The sequence below is a fragment of the Lepisosteus platostomus genome, chromosome 1 (assembly GCF_059453375.1).
Source record: "Lepisosteus platostomus isolate fLepPlt1 chromosome 1, fLepPlt1.hap1, whole genome shotgun sequence".
NCBI lineage: Eukaryota > Metazoa > Chordata > Actinopteri > Semionotiformes > Lepisosteidae > Lepisosteus > Lepisosteus platostomus.
This window is the reverse complement of record NC_142611.1, coordinates 55991322-56009021: the sequence shown is the minus strand read 5'-3', so window position 1 is coordinate 56009021 and position 17700 is coordinate 55991322. Positions and strand designations below refer to the sequence as shown.

General features: G+C 36.7%; 1 protein-coding gene across 11 annotated transcripts in view; it reads left to right on the top strand.

Annotated features, from left to right (window-relative positions):
- Positions 1-17700, top strand: part of inpp4b (inositol polyphosphate-4-phosphatase type II B) — a 408611-nt gene that overhangs the window by 208050 nt on the left and 182861 nt on the right. For 9 of the 11 annotated variants that reach the window (XM_088633072.1, XM_088633066.1, XM_088633061.1 and 6 more), the window contains 2 exons: positions 14319-14437; positions 17079-17195. In XM_088633072.1, the coding sequence (XP_088489198.1) occupies positions 14319-14437; positions 17079-17195 (236 nt within the window). Of the gene's footprint in view, positions 1-14318; positions 14438-14735; positions 14948-15743; positions 15967-17078; positions 17196-17700 lie in introns of those variants that run through there. The other 2 variants (XM_088633098.1, XM_088633099.1) reach the window with 2 other exon arrangements.

The window sequence follows — 17700 nt, the reverse complement described above, 5'->3', positions numbered from 1 at the left end:
CAGAGAAGAACTCCAGGTAGACAGAAGTCAGGTTAAAAAGATGTGAGGCACCATTAAGGAGTTGAGAACTGAAAAGGAGTTTCTGCAGATACAGTATACTGTAGCTCAGTTTTGCTCTCAAGGTATATTAATGTGATATTTAATTTCACTGCAGTATATGTTTTTTGTAGCCATATTGTGTTACCCAAATTCTAATAGCTGTTTAAAATTAATTTCAGTAGCTTTTTAGTGATCTAATGTCGATTTAACTGAAAATAGCAACTGTAGAAAGACTTGACATTCCTCTTTTGATATTTGAAGTACAGTAGGTTAGAGCAAAGGTTCATTTTCAAGGTTCAGGTGTTGCAAACACAGGTATTATTAATGATGGGCTAGGAAGGAGGTCACAAGGCACAGTAAACATCACAGACTGTTTATATTGCTAATCCACTTTTCTTCTACTCACATTAGCCTCTGATTGCATATTCTTATTTGTTGATTGAAAGAGTCTCTTTAGAGTCATAACCGTTCTTCCTGTCTGCTGCTACCTAATCCTTTGGGGTCTGTCACCACCCATGACTCTTCTGAAAATACAATTTAACCATTTTGCCATTCAATCCTGAGGCAGGAAACAACAAGCTGATAAGTAAATGCTAAAATAAATTCAGGAATCAAAGGGGTTTTCTGGGAGCCTTTGATACTCCCAGGGAGGTTTTAAGTAGATGGGTACAAATTATAGTGTGAAACACTCTCTGTTTTCCCATACTGTGTAACTATAACAATTGAAATAAAATTGTTTTAGCATTATTTCCATTGAAAATAAAAGTTTTTTAAACATTTTACACAATGCCAAAATGACATAATTACTACAAATTTCTTTGGAGACATAATGTACAAAATCTGCTTAGTGGTGAAACCTGTATGGTTCTGCTATCAAGTGTGGTTGTTGTTTCAGCTTTGAGTAGCTGATGTGTTCGCTGACACTTTTACTAATATTTGGTTTACGTCAGTAGATATAGAAGATCTTTGGGAAAAATTAAAACTCTTTTCTTCAACAGTTATGATTTTAAAATGTCTTACAGTGGCCAAATCGATTGACACAGCAAAGGTGAAACTGTTATTTTTGTTTTACAGTGAAGCAATTTGTATTTGTGATCATATTAATATGAATGGTAACTGCAATATACATGTACCGTATAAATATATGTATTTTTTTCAAGTGATCTTAAGTGACCATGCAAATTGGAAAAAATCAATCCATTTGATATAATTTCAAAGTGTAAATATATTTGGTTCTACAGTTTATACTGTATCCCTTTGAGGCAACATGTACAGTATATGAAGTCTGAGACCCATAAACTAAACTCTTGCATCATCGTCTGAGATGCTTTGCTGTAGTGCTTTCAGTTCTTGCCTTTTCCTGGGGTATTCCATTTTCAATTAATTTCAGCATGTAAAATTGTTGCTCATTTGGATTAAAATCTGTTTTTCCACTTTTTTCTCCTGGTGAACTCCATGGCTGTATGTTATGGGTCATTGTCATGTATTGTGTGAAATGCAGCCCAATTAAATAAGGAAGCAGACAAAATGTTTCTGTAAATTTCAAAATTTATTCTGCTACTGCCATTATTAGTCACAAAATCAATAGATCCTGTATGAGTGAACCAGTTTCATAGACGGACATGCATGCCCAGACCATGATACAACATCCTCTTTGATAAGGAGATGCTTTCAGACCCTCTGCAGGTCTATTGTTTTTCCATGTTTTAAACTCTCCATCACTTCGGAAAATAATCTGCGTTGGTCTCCTGCTTTAGGTTGAAAATTCCACACACAAAACATGCTAAGTGGCACAACAATTTGAGAAGTAACAGCTTTACTTAACCAGTAGATCACTAGATCAGTGTAGTACGTGGCACTCCGGACCTGAATTAGATGAGAAACAAAGGAGAAATGAAAAGGGACACGACGACTCATTACCAATTATCGCACATTGTTGCCACGCTAATAAAATCGACACAGCTGCTGGTAAATGTACACAGTTTTAGCCATATGCTTATCGTTAAGGCGAGCACGTTACCTTGAGGAAAAAGTTCATTGGTGCAACTGAAATGGCAATAAGAAACTTGTGACAATGGAGTTAATACAACAGACAATATTCTGTTTGTTCACAAGGTTTACTAGATACTTAATTTCCTCGAAATTAGATGAATTATTGATGTGCTTGTGACATTGAAGAACTGGACTCACCTACGCAGGATAACTTTGATTTTGAAACATATGAAGTAAATGTGACTCACGCGCAGGTTCCGAGCGGCTCTGAAGCGAACGGATGACTCAGCAATTAAGCGCATGCTGTATACCTCAAGTACACTGCAGTTGAAGACAAAACTAAACTGGGAACATTATGGACATTTGTTGATAATTTTATTCTTGATGCTGAACAGTAAAGTGTTATCTGAGCTGGTATCACAATATTGACTCGTTATTTTCTAAGTACGTACTTTATTACAGACTGTATGCAGATTCAGTTTAATAAACCGCCTCAAGATCAAATTACACACCAGTTTATAGGCCAGCCCACTAGAACCAGGACGTGAGAATGTCCATGCAAAGAGCAGGTACTGTAGATTCATGAACCTGGACAAAGTTCAGGCCCGACAAAGGACAGACAGAAGAAGTTATGAGATACATTGGTGATTCACATGCCAACAATTATTATTTTATAAAATAACGGCTATAGCCAACAAAGATTTAAACTTGTAGAAGCTCAATCGTTTTTAATACTGTAATTATTTGGTTGCGTTTAAAAGTTTCTCTTTTGCCATTCTTTTTTCTAAAGCTGCAAAATGACCCATACCGACACTGTCCATAAGTGACTTTCTGACTGATGAATGATTAGTTCCAGGGCCAGAACCCATTTTTAACAGAGACCACCAATGTATTTGTATCCTAAATCTACTATTAAGGAACTGTAGCAGTCCAAAGTAATATATTTTACAAGCCCAAAATAAAGATGTAAAGTCCAAGAAAATGTTACTGTATGGATTGAATTTAAATATCTAGTTCCAAGATATTTGTGTTGTTATGCATTGCAAATAAGACTAAGGCTACAAGGATACGAGTGAATTAAACTTACATGTATTGGTTTTCTGGGCATGCCTAAATTTAACACATTTACACTCAAGTTGCTCAGAGCATTGATGTTTGTGCTTACGAGGCAATCCAGTTTGCTCAGTACAGTATATAAAAAATAGAGGGAACATTCCTCTCATCTGTCCATAAGACTTTGTTTCAAAATTCTCCTGGCTCCTCCTGGCTGATCTTTGTACTTCTGTGTAACTTCTAATCTGGCTTTTCAGTTGTTGGTCATCAGAGATTTGAACTCAACAGCGTAGCCTTTGCACCTCTGCTGTCTCAGTCTTCTGCAAGCCATAGATTTTGCTACCTGCTCTCTTAAGGTTGCTGGTGATTTTATAGACGGTTGTTTAGGACGTTCCTTCACATCTGTGATCATGTTCCTGTACTCAGCTATAAATGTTCTTCTCGGTCTTGGCTGAAAGATACTTCAACTGTGATTTATTTCTTCTTCTGGATTTTGCAAGTTGTTGATTTTGGTATGCCTGACATCTGTTCTGTTTGTGCTTGAGTTTTTCTTTTCTTTTGGCATTAGAATAGCCTGCTGTTCCTTAAAGTTATTTGGTTTTAATTTTAACTTTTCAAATGATCTCCAAACTCACCAAAAGATTGTCCCAGTAACTTCCACACTATCAACTTGTTTAATTGACCCAAGAGGGTAGAACTGAATTAACTTTATTAATAAATTGTTTGATTTCGTTTGAGTGATTGAGTTTATTATTAGTGTAAATCCCATCTCCATGTAATTCACAGGTGGGCTCTGTTGATGTTTTTTTGGTGGAGAATTTTTAAACTACATACAAGAAAACACTAACCATGGACACCCATCTGGTTTGGAATTTAACTATAGGGACTTGGACAGGAGGCAGATTTTTAGCCAATCCCCTTATCTTGTAATGAGTGTTTTAAGGTATTAGCAATGCACAGTATGAAGTTTATTAAAATTATAGTTGTGTATCATCTTTCACAAATGTTACAAAAATGGATCTTCAAATGAAACACTTCACATCACGGCTCCTGGATGTTAGACCCTCAAGTGTCAGCACTGATTAGAGCAAATAGTGTGCTATGCTTTTTCCATGTCTGCACTGTGCAGAAAACTGATTTATTAGTTTTATTTTCTTCTTATATTACCTGGAGAGCAGGTTCAATGCTGATCTGCCAGGAACCTAATCTGGAGTGTGTGTTTGAATTTAATTTATTCAAAATGTATTTTTCTCTGTCCCTCTGTGACAAGTGAAACACATGTACTGAAAGATATCTGGTGGGCAAGGGACACTGGGCCATTCTGCTTCAGCTTTACAATATTCTAAGGATGGTAATACATCTTCCAGCCACTAATTACATCTACGGCTTGACAGATTTAAGATTTAGAAGCTTAATTGTAGATAGGTGATCTGGCTCAAATTTATGTGCAGTTTTTATTGTACTGGGCGGCAATTTTCTTTTTGTGGATGCTTCAAGAAGGCCAGATTCTGTGGTGATATTTTAGGAGTGCTCATTAATGTAGCGAGTGTTGTAGATCTGATTCTTGGGATAAGAGCAAAGAGCATAATGTATGATCATATTAGAGTCCTCAGAGAAAAGAGCACAACGTAGTTAAAATTCCTCTATTCCCTCCCTGGCTGCACTGGGTTCCCACTGTGATCGCAGTATAACAGAAAGGTTGTACATTACCCTGCAGTGTTTGTTGCATTTTTAGAAACAATTCTGAATGTTAAGAGCTTTGAAGGGACCAGTGCAGTGAATGATATAAATCATTAACTGAGCTGTACTTGGTATATTTCCTGCATTCAGATTTGTCAGCTGGTGTAGCAGGTGCCATTAAAAACCCCACATTTCCACTTACTGTAGTTGTAGTGAAAGTAGGCTTTCCTGGGCACAGGAAGCTCTTGAGGCTATCCAGAAGCTTATCTTTCACTTGCAATGAATGGAGCTTCAAGGCATGTACATTGCACGACAGCAGACTACCAACACACGATTTGCTCACTGAAGTGTTGGATTTAATGAATATTTCTTATAATCCAAAGGCAGAAATGGAAAAGATTACTGGACTCTGTAATTGTCCATTTCCTTGAACTGCATATAAAAAAGATGAAAGATTGCGAACCATCAGTATACTGTACATCAGAACACTCCATGGTACAGTCATTCAGTTTATGTAACTCACTCATAACTTATTTATATAAATAACATTTTAAATTAAAAAAAATATTATTATTTTTATATTTGTTTATACAGAATATATCCTTACAAGGATAGGCTCTGGGTTCCCCATGATCCTGTATTGGATAAAGCAGTTAGAAAATGGATAGATGGATGGATTTTATATCCCTAAATACAACTAATGCAACTCATATTTTTTCCCTAAATACAAAATACACTACAAAAATAGAACTACAGTTACTCACCCAGCCCCCTTAGTGGGACTACCCTCCACATTTCAACCTAATGATCCCTAAACTGCAAACAGCTACAATGGAATTTGCATTCCCAAAGTTTGAACTGTGTTAGCAGAACCACTCCAAACCTTCATTATCTCTCCAAAATTCCCCCTGGACAGAGGATACACAGGGGCCTATAAACCAGCTTCATACAGTATACTGTATTATTCAGTCTGTGAGGGGAATTTAAGTATTATCCCATATATATGCTGTATGACATGGCTTCATCTGTAACATTCAAGTCCCTTTTCCAGATTATAATTGCAACTAACAGCATAAAAAGATCTTGTAACAAAAATGAACATAAAGAAGCAAAATCTGTTTATTTTACTCCTGAGGTCCAAGAGATTCTGCACCACCTCACAGCCCCACACTAGGGCATAGTCACACATAATTACAGACTATAGATGTTAAGTACAGAAATTGGGAAACTCTTATTGTGGTTGCAGATACAGTAATTGAGCAAGTAAAGACCAGTCCCATTAAAAAAATATCTGCTAGAGTGTGAATTCCTTTGTCATACAAATGAGGAAGAAAGAAAGGAGAATTGCAAGGGAGGAGTTTGGAATTATGAAAAATAGGAGAATGGGCATGTCTTCTGTGATTTTATAACTCTTTCTACCGAATGCCAAGTCTTAATCTGTGTAATTATGAAGCTAAAATTCACTCTGCAATATCTAACAGGTACCCCAGTATTAATAAGATCTTGAAGATTGTTGGTGAGACAAGACTTTCTTCCAAGTATTTTTTCAAGATGCAAGAGTGTCAGAGTTAAACCAAACAGACAACAGAAGCAAACCAAAGATGTACTGTAGAAACCAAATTAAACAGGTGTTTTATCCATACTGACAGTAAATCTACCTGTGCTGATCTACAGTAATAGCCGGAAAAGTATTGAGTCTGTGACTTTTACTGCCATTAAAATAAAGATTTTGCCTAGCTACTGTATATCTATAAGAAATAAAGCACAGTGAATTCTAATATGGTAGTGAGCTCAGGAAAAAAATTGTGAGCATTTATAAGAAAAGGCCACATGATTAATAACATAATAACATTAATTTCCCTGGTTTACATATCAGTAAAGCTCCTCAGCCGAGATTTAAAATCTCTGGATCCTTTGAATCACATAATGTGAGGGTCGTTGACTGAGCCACGATTAAATTCCTCCCATTTACAGTAGCATAAAACAACATCCAGAGTGTCTCATTCTATAGTAATGTGATATTAAAATGCTAGCGAGTCTGGGGGCTTAACTGAAGTGCAGTTGAAACACATCTGCAGAAATTGGCTGGGCGATCTGATATTGACATTGAGAGCATCTCTGCGTTATGTACCATACAAAAAGAAAGCTTGCAAGGCACAGATGTACTGTAGTAACCTCTGGAGGATGATTTATGTCTGTCTTGAAAAAAGCTAATTCTTTGGCCCATGGGATAAATACACGCTATACATCTTAGATCAGATGTAGTATTCCTCAGTGCCATCAACTTCAATCTATCAATTATGTCTGCTCCAGGAAGAATATCATAGTCAGCCAGGTGCAACAGGACTTTGGACAGGAGGCCAAGAAACTCTGTTTCCAACATCACATACTAAAATAAAGTTTTCAAACATGCCATTCCACCCAGTTTATGACCCTCTGACCTCAATATGGAAATTCAAACTTTTCTTTGAAATACAGCAAAAGCCATCTCAGTTTTGTTTACTACAGAAGAGTAGGCTGCTACCTAGCTGTGTTTGTTACAGTAGGTATGAAAAATCCTTTCATTTCCTTATATATAGCAGGTGGAATACCATCAGGCTCTGGGTACCTGTTTATCCTAAGAGCTTCTGAAGCCTCTAGCTCTTCTGTCTCTTCTATGATAGTATTACTAAACAGAATTGTAATTTTTCTCAGCTTGTTGTATTTGTTGCTTTCTTACTTGGTAAACACGTGAGTAAAATATTAGTTTAATAATCACCTATTTCTCTTTCAGTCTCTGAAATGTTTCTGTTATCTCTGAGACACTTTTCATCCTTTTCTGTCCTCTTGTAGTTGTAATAATGTCAAAGAATATTTTAGCCACCATTCCAAATATTTTATCTTCATTGGCCAATACTAATATACCTTTCCTTTCACTCCTTTTTAACTGGATCTAGCCTTTGTTAATAATTTTATAAAGTGCTTTCTTTCTTCAGGTATTTTTTAGGGCAGCGTAGTATCATGGTGGCTAGCAGCGTCTTCAAGGCTCGCTCACAGGTCTTGGGTCTTGTATTCTCTTCTGAACTGGAAAACTGTTTGTGTGGCATTTGCATGTTCTCTCGCTGTTTACATGGGTTTTGCTTCAGTTTCCCCCCCATAATCAAAAAACATGCTATCCAGGTTAATTGGCATGCACTGAGCTGGGATCCTATCCAGGGTATAGTCCCATATTGTGCACTGTGCCTGCTAATTTAGATTCTGGCTCACCACGACCATTTCAGAATAAAGTGGTTGCAGAAATTGGAATGGTGGATGGATGATTTATTAAACCATCTGGGCCACTGCTTTCCAGAATTTCAATTTGCTTACTTTTGGGATGAATCTGCTTTGTGCTTTAGAATATCTTGAAGTTGAGTCAATGCATTCTACACTAATTCCATCTATCCTCCCATGTTCTACCTCTCTTAATGTCGGTCAGTGTTTAATATGATTGTCTTACAATCAGCATTCATTATTGAGATCATAGTGAATACCAGTTACCAATTAGAAAGGCCAAAATTCAAATGTACTAGCAATTCATATACGCTGTCTGTGAAGATAATGTACCCTTGGTAAAGTCTGTTGTAAATAGCACTTGTTGAAACATTGATTTTTGCACTTTCCTCTATTATTTTTATTCACTATGCTAAGCTTATGATTCAGATGTGCACCTGTCATAGTGCATACTTTTGACAGTTGTTAGTACTTAATAAATTCCGTAATACTGGTAAATAGTAAATCACAAATAAAATGCAGAATGGTTCCCATCATAAACGTATTTCATGATTAGATGGGATGGCAGCATGGTGGTGCAGGGGTTAGCATTGCTGTCTCGCAGCGCTGGGGCCCTGGGGTCAGTTCCTGGGGTGCTATGTGTGAGTTTTTAGGCTCTCGCCGTGCTTGGGTTTCTTGCAGAAACGTGCTTGGGTTTTCTCCCACAGTACAAAGACATACTGGTAGGTCAATTGGCTTCTGGAAGAACTACCTGTAGCCCTGACGTGAGTCTGTGTGTTTGTGTCAGTGTTTGCTGTGCGACAGAGTGGTGTGCTATACAATTCTGTGTTGCGCCCTTTTCTTGCTGGAATAGGCTCCGGTTCTCCCAAAACACTGTATTGGATAAAGTGATTTAAAAAAAATAATGGATGGATTAGACAGGGTTTGTGCCAAACAAGTTTTATTTTATTTTTGTCTCTTTTTTTGTACAAATCATAGATTCTTTAGAAAGGAGTGTTGGGACTTGGACAAATCAGACTGATAAAGTCAGTAAGAACATGGCAGGAGGCAGTGTAATAATAGGGTTTTGCTTGTACTGAAGCACGTAGTCTTACAATAACCTGTCGTAGGGATGTGAAAAACCTGCAGTTGCTCGGGAAGGGTGCTCCAGTTTTGAAATGTGTAACAGCCCTCTCTGTGCAGCTTCAAAGGATACTTCATTAGTTTTTTTTTGTAACTCAAAAAGAAGAAAAAGAAGGTCAAATGAAAAAAATAAACTTTGTTGGGCTCCAGAATTCCAGGGATAATGAGTGTATTATTATCTTGAGTTCTTATTTTTAATAATTCAGTTCAGTGTTTACCTGTGGTCGTGTGATTGGCAAATATGCAGCAGTTAAAAATCTTTTCATATCTTGTGTTTTGTTTTACTAATTTTGACACCTGGTATTTTTCAAGAAATATAATATGCATACATATAATTTGTCATTGTCAACCAGAGGTGTGGCATTAATTTTGTAATGTAGTGCTGAATCTTGAAAACAAGTAGCAAACACACACTCTTTAAATATCTAACTGGAAACACCAACCTTGAAGGGGTTATGTATGAGAGAGGTTTATGTATTTATTTTGACACGTCATTTACATCTTCTTAAAAACAGGGGAAAGCAAGAAAGAAGAAAATATAATTATTTTAGAATACCTAGCAAATATGTAGATTTCTAAATGAGGGATGTTAAGTTCTGTGCATGACTTTGGTTATCAAGATTCAAGATTACAAATTCAACTGTTACACTGGCAGGCTAATGGTAGTGAAGGTTTTTAGTCTTGAACAGGAAATACTATGAGACACACTAACTAGCAAAACAAGTCTCTGAAACTTTGGTGGATTGAGAGATTCTACCTAAGGGTTTGTCTCAAAGACCTTAAAGTCAATTCTATGGATTTCTTCCCAATTAACAGTGAACATGAATAAAAGGGCACAAGTCTTTCTATTCTTAACCTTCTTAATCTCAGTGCTGCTTTTGACACTATTAACCATGACATCTTACTTTTTCATCTTGAGATTGTGTTTAGAGTTTCTGACACTGTCAGAAACATCTGTCTCTCTTAATGGGTATAGGTCTGAAATTGGTCTTGTTAAGTCTGGTGTTCCCCAGGGCTCAATATTATGCCCCTTACTTTTCAGCATTTACTTATTTCCACTTGGCCAGCTTTTAAGATCACATGGCCTCAGCTATTTCCATGATGATGATACTCAAATATACATCCATACCAAACCTGACACTGATATGGCTGTCTTTGTTCTATCTAATTACATCTCTGACATTAAAACTTGGATGACTCAAAATTTCTTTCATCTTAACTGTGACAAGACTGAAGTCATGCTTATTGGCACCCCCATCAACTTTATAAAGCCAATACTGTAACCCATTCTTTACTTGAGCTTCAGTCTAAATTAAAAAACCTTGGGGATGATATTTGATTCTCCCTTAACATTCGACTTACATGTGCAGCATATTGTCAAAACTTCTTTTTTTCACCTCAGAAATATTGCTAGACTACGCCCCATGTTATCACCAACTGTAGCTGAAAAGCTGGTGAACACATTTGTGTTCTCCAGAATTGAATACTGAAATGCTCTACTCGCTGGGGTATCTAAAATATACATTGAACAAACTGCAGTATGTCCAAAATTCAACAACCAGAATCCTGACCTGATCTAGTGCAAGTGATCACATTATTCCTATCCTAGAGTCCTTGCACTGGCTTCCTGTCAAATTCCGTGTGGACTTTAAAATCCTCATACTCACCTCTATAAGGCTCTGCATGGCTTGGCACCTCAGTACCTGTCTAATCTATTATCCCCCCTACTCCCCACCTTGCAACCTTCGCTCTTCTAATTCTGGTCTCCTAGCTGTCCCCCCAAGCCCGTCTACATTGTATGGGTGACAGGGCCTTCTCTTGTTATGCCCCCAAGCTCTGGAACTCTCTGCCCAAAGATATCAGAGAGTCACCTTCTCTAAACTCCTTCAAATCCAGACTCAAAACCTTCTTATTTTGAAGAGCCTTTACTTACTGTAACTGGTTCCATTCTTTACTCCTCTGCTCCTCCTATACTTAGTACCACCATCCACGGTCTCCTCTGTGTATTGTAATTGTGTTTTATCTTGTGTATTCTTTTTTATTTTTTTTGTTGTTTTCATTCTATAAAGCACTTTAATAAGCCACCTTTAAAGGCTCTATATAAAAAAGTTTTTTTATTATTAAATTACAAGTAAAAATTATGTAGACGTGCATTTAAAACTGAAAACAGGAGGGACATCTTTACACAAAGGGTTGTGGGAGTGTGGAACAAGATACACAGCCATTTTGTCTAAGTTTATGCCCTAGTTTCTTTAATTAAATCCATTGGTCAGTTAGTTGTAAACTTACTTTTTTGCTAATTTTTTCTTCTGTTCTAAATGTGTTATTTGATTAAATAATTTGTAGAGGTTTTCTTCTTGAAAAACATAAACTGGGGACATGTTTTGGCAACATTCTTAAAATAATTCTCTGTTTATTCAGTATGTAAAGGTTCACTCTGTATTATATTTCTGTTATTAGCGTCATAATATATAATTATTTAACATTTTGATGAAGCCTGGTCATACTGACAATATATTTTATATATGCTTTTTATGCACATGATATTTTTTTAATCCTTCAGTGTTTATAATTCATGAGTGTGGCAGTGCTACATGTTATTAATTGACTATGCCACTGGGACCCAGATGTATGTACTGTGTGTTTAAGAAATTCCTTAAAGACTAGGTAGTGTATATTTTATTTTAGAAACCAATTAGTTTTTGAGCAGTTTAATTATGATGATAATCTTAGAACAATGTTCCCCCAACATATATACTGACAACATCATCCGTATGAATATCCATCCCTTCATTTTCTAACCACTTCATCCAAAGTATGAATATATCTTTCAAATTTACTTATACTGTATATACAGTATGTACTGTATATCTATAATATCTGGATGAGAAATTCTGTGTTGCTCAGTGAGTAAAGGTAATCATTTCGAGTGGAGGGTGAGCCCTATTTAAATGCCATTATACTGTATATATTTATTTGAATGATGCTTTTCACCAATGTAAATGTATATAATATATATATATAAACTATTACTACATTACTGGAGTAATTCAGGTGAAGTATCTTGCTCAAGGGTACAACAGCAGTGTCTTGAACCCACAACCTTCTGGTTACAGGTCCAGAATCCTGACCACTTGCACCACACCACAGTGCGGAAACTCAGTGGCTTTGTAATGGCCAGGTAATGCTGACTTCTAAGCAGCAATCCCTGCCACTGCCAGTCTCCTGTGAGCAGTATTGTGTTCAATAAGAGCTGCATCTTTGTGTTAATTGATGTTACTTCACTTATAGGCAGTGACTGATTCCCAGTGTGAAAAAACAGTGGATAGCTTTGAAGAGTGCACAGTGCCGTATCGAAGTAAAGAGCAAAGCAGTATTCCTAGAAGCAAACAGATGAAATTGGAGTCTTCTGATAATTAACAAACAGAAAGTCCAACAGCAGCCATAACATGGTAGCATCCTGAAGTTTAGCTTGAGTAAGCAAAGGTTCAGTTTTGATCACAATACATTATTTGATGGCTGTCAGAAGCCAATTGCAGTCAGGAAGCTTTAATAATGAAAGGGTAAGAGGAGAAAATATTTTAAATGGTTGTTGTGTTTGAATTACTTAATAAGTATGGTGCATTTTATTTTTAAAATGCAGATATTAGGACAAGATATATAAAGTAACCTTACTTTGTATGCCATAATACTGTACAGTATGTAACAGCCTGCAGTGTAAACCTTGACATTTAATTATGAGGTACAAAAGACACTTACAGAATATAGTCTTCATAGGTTAGCTTTTCAAATATCACAATTTTCTCATGAATAATTTAAAGTAGTTTAAAGTTCAGTTCAGAAAACATAGTGTTTAGGAGAAGTTAGGGATGGGGATTTACGTATTTTGTAATGGAATTCTGCTTGTAAGATTATATACTGTAGGGAGTTTGAAGAGGTTTTCCATTAATCTTTTTTGCTTCTTTTAATATTAAATTGCTTCTTATATATTGATCCTGTGACCAGAACAAAGATCTCAGGAAGAACTAGAAAGAGGGGGCAGGTTAGACACTATTTCTGACACTTTATACCAGAGCTCAAAGGCTTAGATGTGAATCGTATAAAGGTTACAAGAAGCCAAAGCTTTAAGGGAGGGTGGTGATCATCGTCTAGTACTTGCTAGGTTCAAGATAACTAGACATTTAATAAAAGAAATCTAACTGCTATTATACTGTAGGTTGGAACTTTTCTACCTTGTATTGTATTTTTACCTTTCTGAAACCAAATCAAAATCCTGGACTTGAGTGCTGCTCCGTAAGCCATTTTAAACTATGATTTTTGGACTTTTAGTTTAATCCTTAAGTTACATTTTTATATTTACATAAAATCTTCTATTTACATTTCAGGGAACTTTCACTCTCATTATAGACATGTGAAATACTGTACCTCATTGTTCTTGAAATTAAGTTCTCAGTGTTTGACATGAAGGTCGGTGTTTTGTTGTATTCTGTCTTTGAATTGGTCTTCATGGTAATGACAGGTTTTAAGTACAGTATATGTAGTTGGAATATGTCACTAAAGGCATTCTTTAAAAAGATTGTGCTCTCTTATAGTTTTATTTCATATTGTATTTAAACATTACCAGTTTTTGAAGATACTGTATTCTTTGGGAATTTGAAAGTGCCGTTATTAACACTGCAAAACATGCTTGGCTGACAGAAATGTCAGTTATGAATCAGGATTTGCTAAATTCCCACTTACATGTGTGTGTTTACAGATGTGTATGAGTATTAAAGAAGGTGGGGTGTGAAAGGAAGCACTGATTTCCTTGAATGTCACAGCAAGGCAGCACTTTTTCCGGTTATAGAGTACATCTGCAACTTACAGTAGAACAGATTGTAAGAAAGAACAATACAAATGACAGTTCAGGAGAGAGCGTAGCAGAGAAAGTGTCTGCCTTAGCTGCAAATATTGTTAGTGCAAATGAAAACTACTTTCTGGGCTCTGGCATGTGACTTCCTATTTCTGTTCAGAAACTTCCAAGAGACTTCCTTTGCTGCCGGATCAGAGAGTTCTCTCCACAGCTGAGCTGCAGGCTTACAGCAGAATCTACTGTTCTCTCTCCCCAGTGCCTGCACTTTCACCTTCACTCACGTTTTCTCTGTTTTACTGAAGCTTTCCTGATACTCTGTGTCTTTCAGCATGCAGGGAGCTTGCCGCCCCAGCCAGAGAAAGGAAACCCAATGCTGTTGTGCAGATTGCTGTTACCAACACGCAAGAGCAAAGCCTGACGACTTACACCAGCACTGAAATAGTTGAGGTGAGTCTTTCTCTGTTTCATTAGTTTCTTTCAGGCCCCTGGATAGTATTGTTTTATCTTGAACCTGATTCACAGGTAATACTTAAACAACAAGTATGAAGCAAACAGCTGTTCCTTTCCCCCCTTCTAAGCATACCTAAGTGTATTAATCAGTGCCTTGCAACTGCACTCTTGTCATGATTAAACTTGTCTTGTACAAATAATTCCTTTTATGACAGTGCATACATGCTGTACAATCTCTTATGAGCACACAAAGGGAGCTCTTTTCCCTCATATTTGCAAGTATGTTTTTATTGAAAATGGGGTTAACTGTGCTGTGAGCTTAAGCCCTGTGAAGTGGGATTCCACTGCTTATGAATGTTAAGGGTTTCTTTGTCTGTGATCCTAACTGAAATGGCCAGATTTGTTCTGTGTGGTCTCTTTTCTCTATTGGGTTGTTTTTGAGTTTTCCTTTGGAAACTGAAGCGCAGGAGGAAAATGTGTTCTTGTTTGCCCATTAACAAAAAGCTGGTAAGTATGATTCTATTCTTATGTAATTGACAGACTTCCTTCTTAATTCTGCGGAATGCTGTTTTACGGTCAATTGTATACAGAGAATATATATCTTCTAGACATACAAATCTCCTGTTTAGACAGTCCGCTTTCTTTGCACCACAGCAGATCAGTATTAGGGGATTAAAACAGTCTGTATTTAGTGGAAGTGGTATTTAGTGCTAACAGTCTGTATTTTAAAAACACTGCAGAATTACATTATTTATATTATTGTTGGCTTTAAGGGAATTTCATTGGGAACCAACAATTCCTTAAGTTGTAATATTTGTTTCAAATAAGAGAACCTGTTGCTTGTATATCAGTATCAAATATAAATCGTGAAGAAAATGACATTATGATTTGTTCCTTTTACTTAATAAACCCCTCTGCACTAGTAATTCAGCAGCTGGATTTGAACTGTTGATTGTCTTAGCATTTTTGAATACTAGAATTAATATTTATTACAAAGACTGTAGGTTCAGTGCTGGCAGGTGAACTATGACTTGTCTGGATAATCGACTCGTTTCTGCAGGAGGACTTTGAATAATTTCATTTGAATAACCTTGTTCTTTCCCTTTAAACCTTTGGTTGGTTTAAAGGTGGTAGTGACCGAAGAGGTTCAACGGGAGAAATAAGCGGAGGCCTGTAATAGGGAGGGTATGATGCAGGAAAAGGAAAAAAAATATTAATATTGGAAGGGGTCCAATGTCTGTGGGAAAATGTGAGTTGCCCTGCTCAACAAATGTGCTTCACAATTCAACAGCAAACAGGGAAGGAGAGAAGTTTCGTCTTTGTTTGGAGGGTTTTAATCCATTTAACATACCAACCTCCTCCTTTAGTGGATCTTGTAGCAGAAAAGAGACTGTAGCCCCTCAGCATTCACAGCTGTTTGCACTGGATTAAGGAGTGAGAAGACAGGACTGTGCTGGGGTGCTGCTTTGCACTACTGACTTGCTTCTTACTGTTATGGGTTTTAGTTTTGGTTGCCTAACATGCTGGTAAGTGGAAAATATTACTCTAAAGAGTATCTAAGCTTATTTTACATTACTGCTACATTTGAAAGAGATAAAAAGGTGTTTATCTCTAAGGAATAAAACAGCAAGCTCTTCAGCTGTGGCAGTGTTACTGCTTGTTAAAGCCACAACTCACCCTCAAGGCCAACTTGCACCTTTGGCAAGACAATAAAATTAAAATGTGCCTGCAGGGAAGCATAACAATAATAATGCAACATTGTTGTATGATTCCACTAATGACTTTTTTTTCACAGCATAGGGATGAAATGAGATAATTGCTTTTTGCTCTCAGAGTACATTTCTATGAATGTGAAAATAGGTTTCCGCACTGTTGTCAGTTGTTGTTATGATTTGGAAAACTGTAATTATTGCTGGACAGGATTGTTAATGGAGAATTGCCTATACTTCATTAACCACGCAAATAAATATACATTTGTGTACATGCATGATATTTAATTATTAATAATTTTCTATTCCGTTTGTGTGTAATTATGTTACAGAAATCTGTATCACTAGACATGAAATTAGGACATTGCTCAGTCTGAAAATTAAGTGTTTGTTGATGCTGGTCATTTGTCATAATGATGTTTATAGAACCTGCTCGGTTATTTTAAAACCTTTTTTTCCCTGTGATTAAATCAACACTCATTATTGTGCTTATACTCTTAAATCTCTTTCCCCCAAGCCCCCTAGAGTAGAAGATGCAGACTTCACAGGAAAAGGAAGCTCCATTATAAACAAACTGGCTTTGAACATTTGCAGTATATCACAACAGGTTATTAAGTGTGCTGACAAATGAGTACAAGGCCACATGAGGGCATTTTCTACAGCCGTACAGACTCCTCGAATACCCTGGTGTGCTGAGGAAATTGTACGTTATTTATTTATGTTTTTAGGCTGATTGAATTCACACGCCCCTATAGTCATTCTACTCTTCTGGTGTGGCACTTTTACTATCAGAGACTCATTTTACTAGACCACGAATCAGAGAAAGGGTTTCTTATCTCCAGCTGGTGTTTTAAGGACATGCCACTGTGCTAAGGCTATCTGCAGCTGTTACCTTACTCAGACAGGCCTGTTTTACTTTTGGCACACAGGGAACAAGAGACCCACTGTTTCTGACTGGTGTGACATTCCCTCCAGAATACCCCATTTGTGAGGAAACTCGGGTCAAACTAACAGTCTATGATGTGAAGGATAAATCCCAAGAAACGGTGAGTAAATGTAGCCTTTTCCACATTTTATTCTTTTTTTTATTTTCAAGGTATGAATAATAAAGTTCCTGTAGCGAAGAATGTAGAAAATATTGACAAAACCTCTTAGTACTAATTAGTTGTTAATACAGTATTGTATATTGTTAAGTCAGGGGTAGAGGAGTATGAGAGAGGTGCCATTAACAGTCAGGCTTCGGATTGGAGTATCATTGGTACAAAGGTTGCTTGTGAGGTGTTTACATCAATAGAACGGTGTGGCAGAAGGTTGTGTTTACAGTTGTTTAAGGTAAAGTAGTGTATATGGCAAAGTAGAGATCAGAGAAAGATCTTCTGTGAATTCTGAGCAATTTCCAGGTAGAAGCAGAGCAAACAGAACCAGGCTCTGATGAGTTTTACAGTATGTGGTTAGATTGACAGCATTAATGAATGCAGCGCACTCATTCAAATAATTGGTCTTGTTATATTCTCAGAACCTACATGGCTATACTGTATAAGAAAACATTGG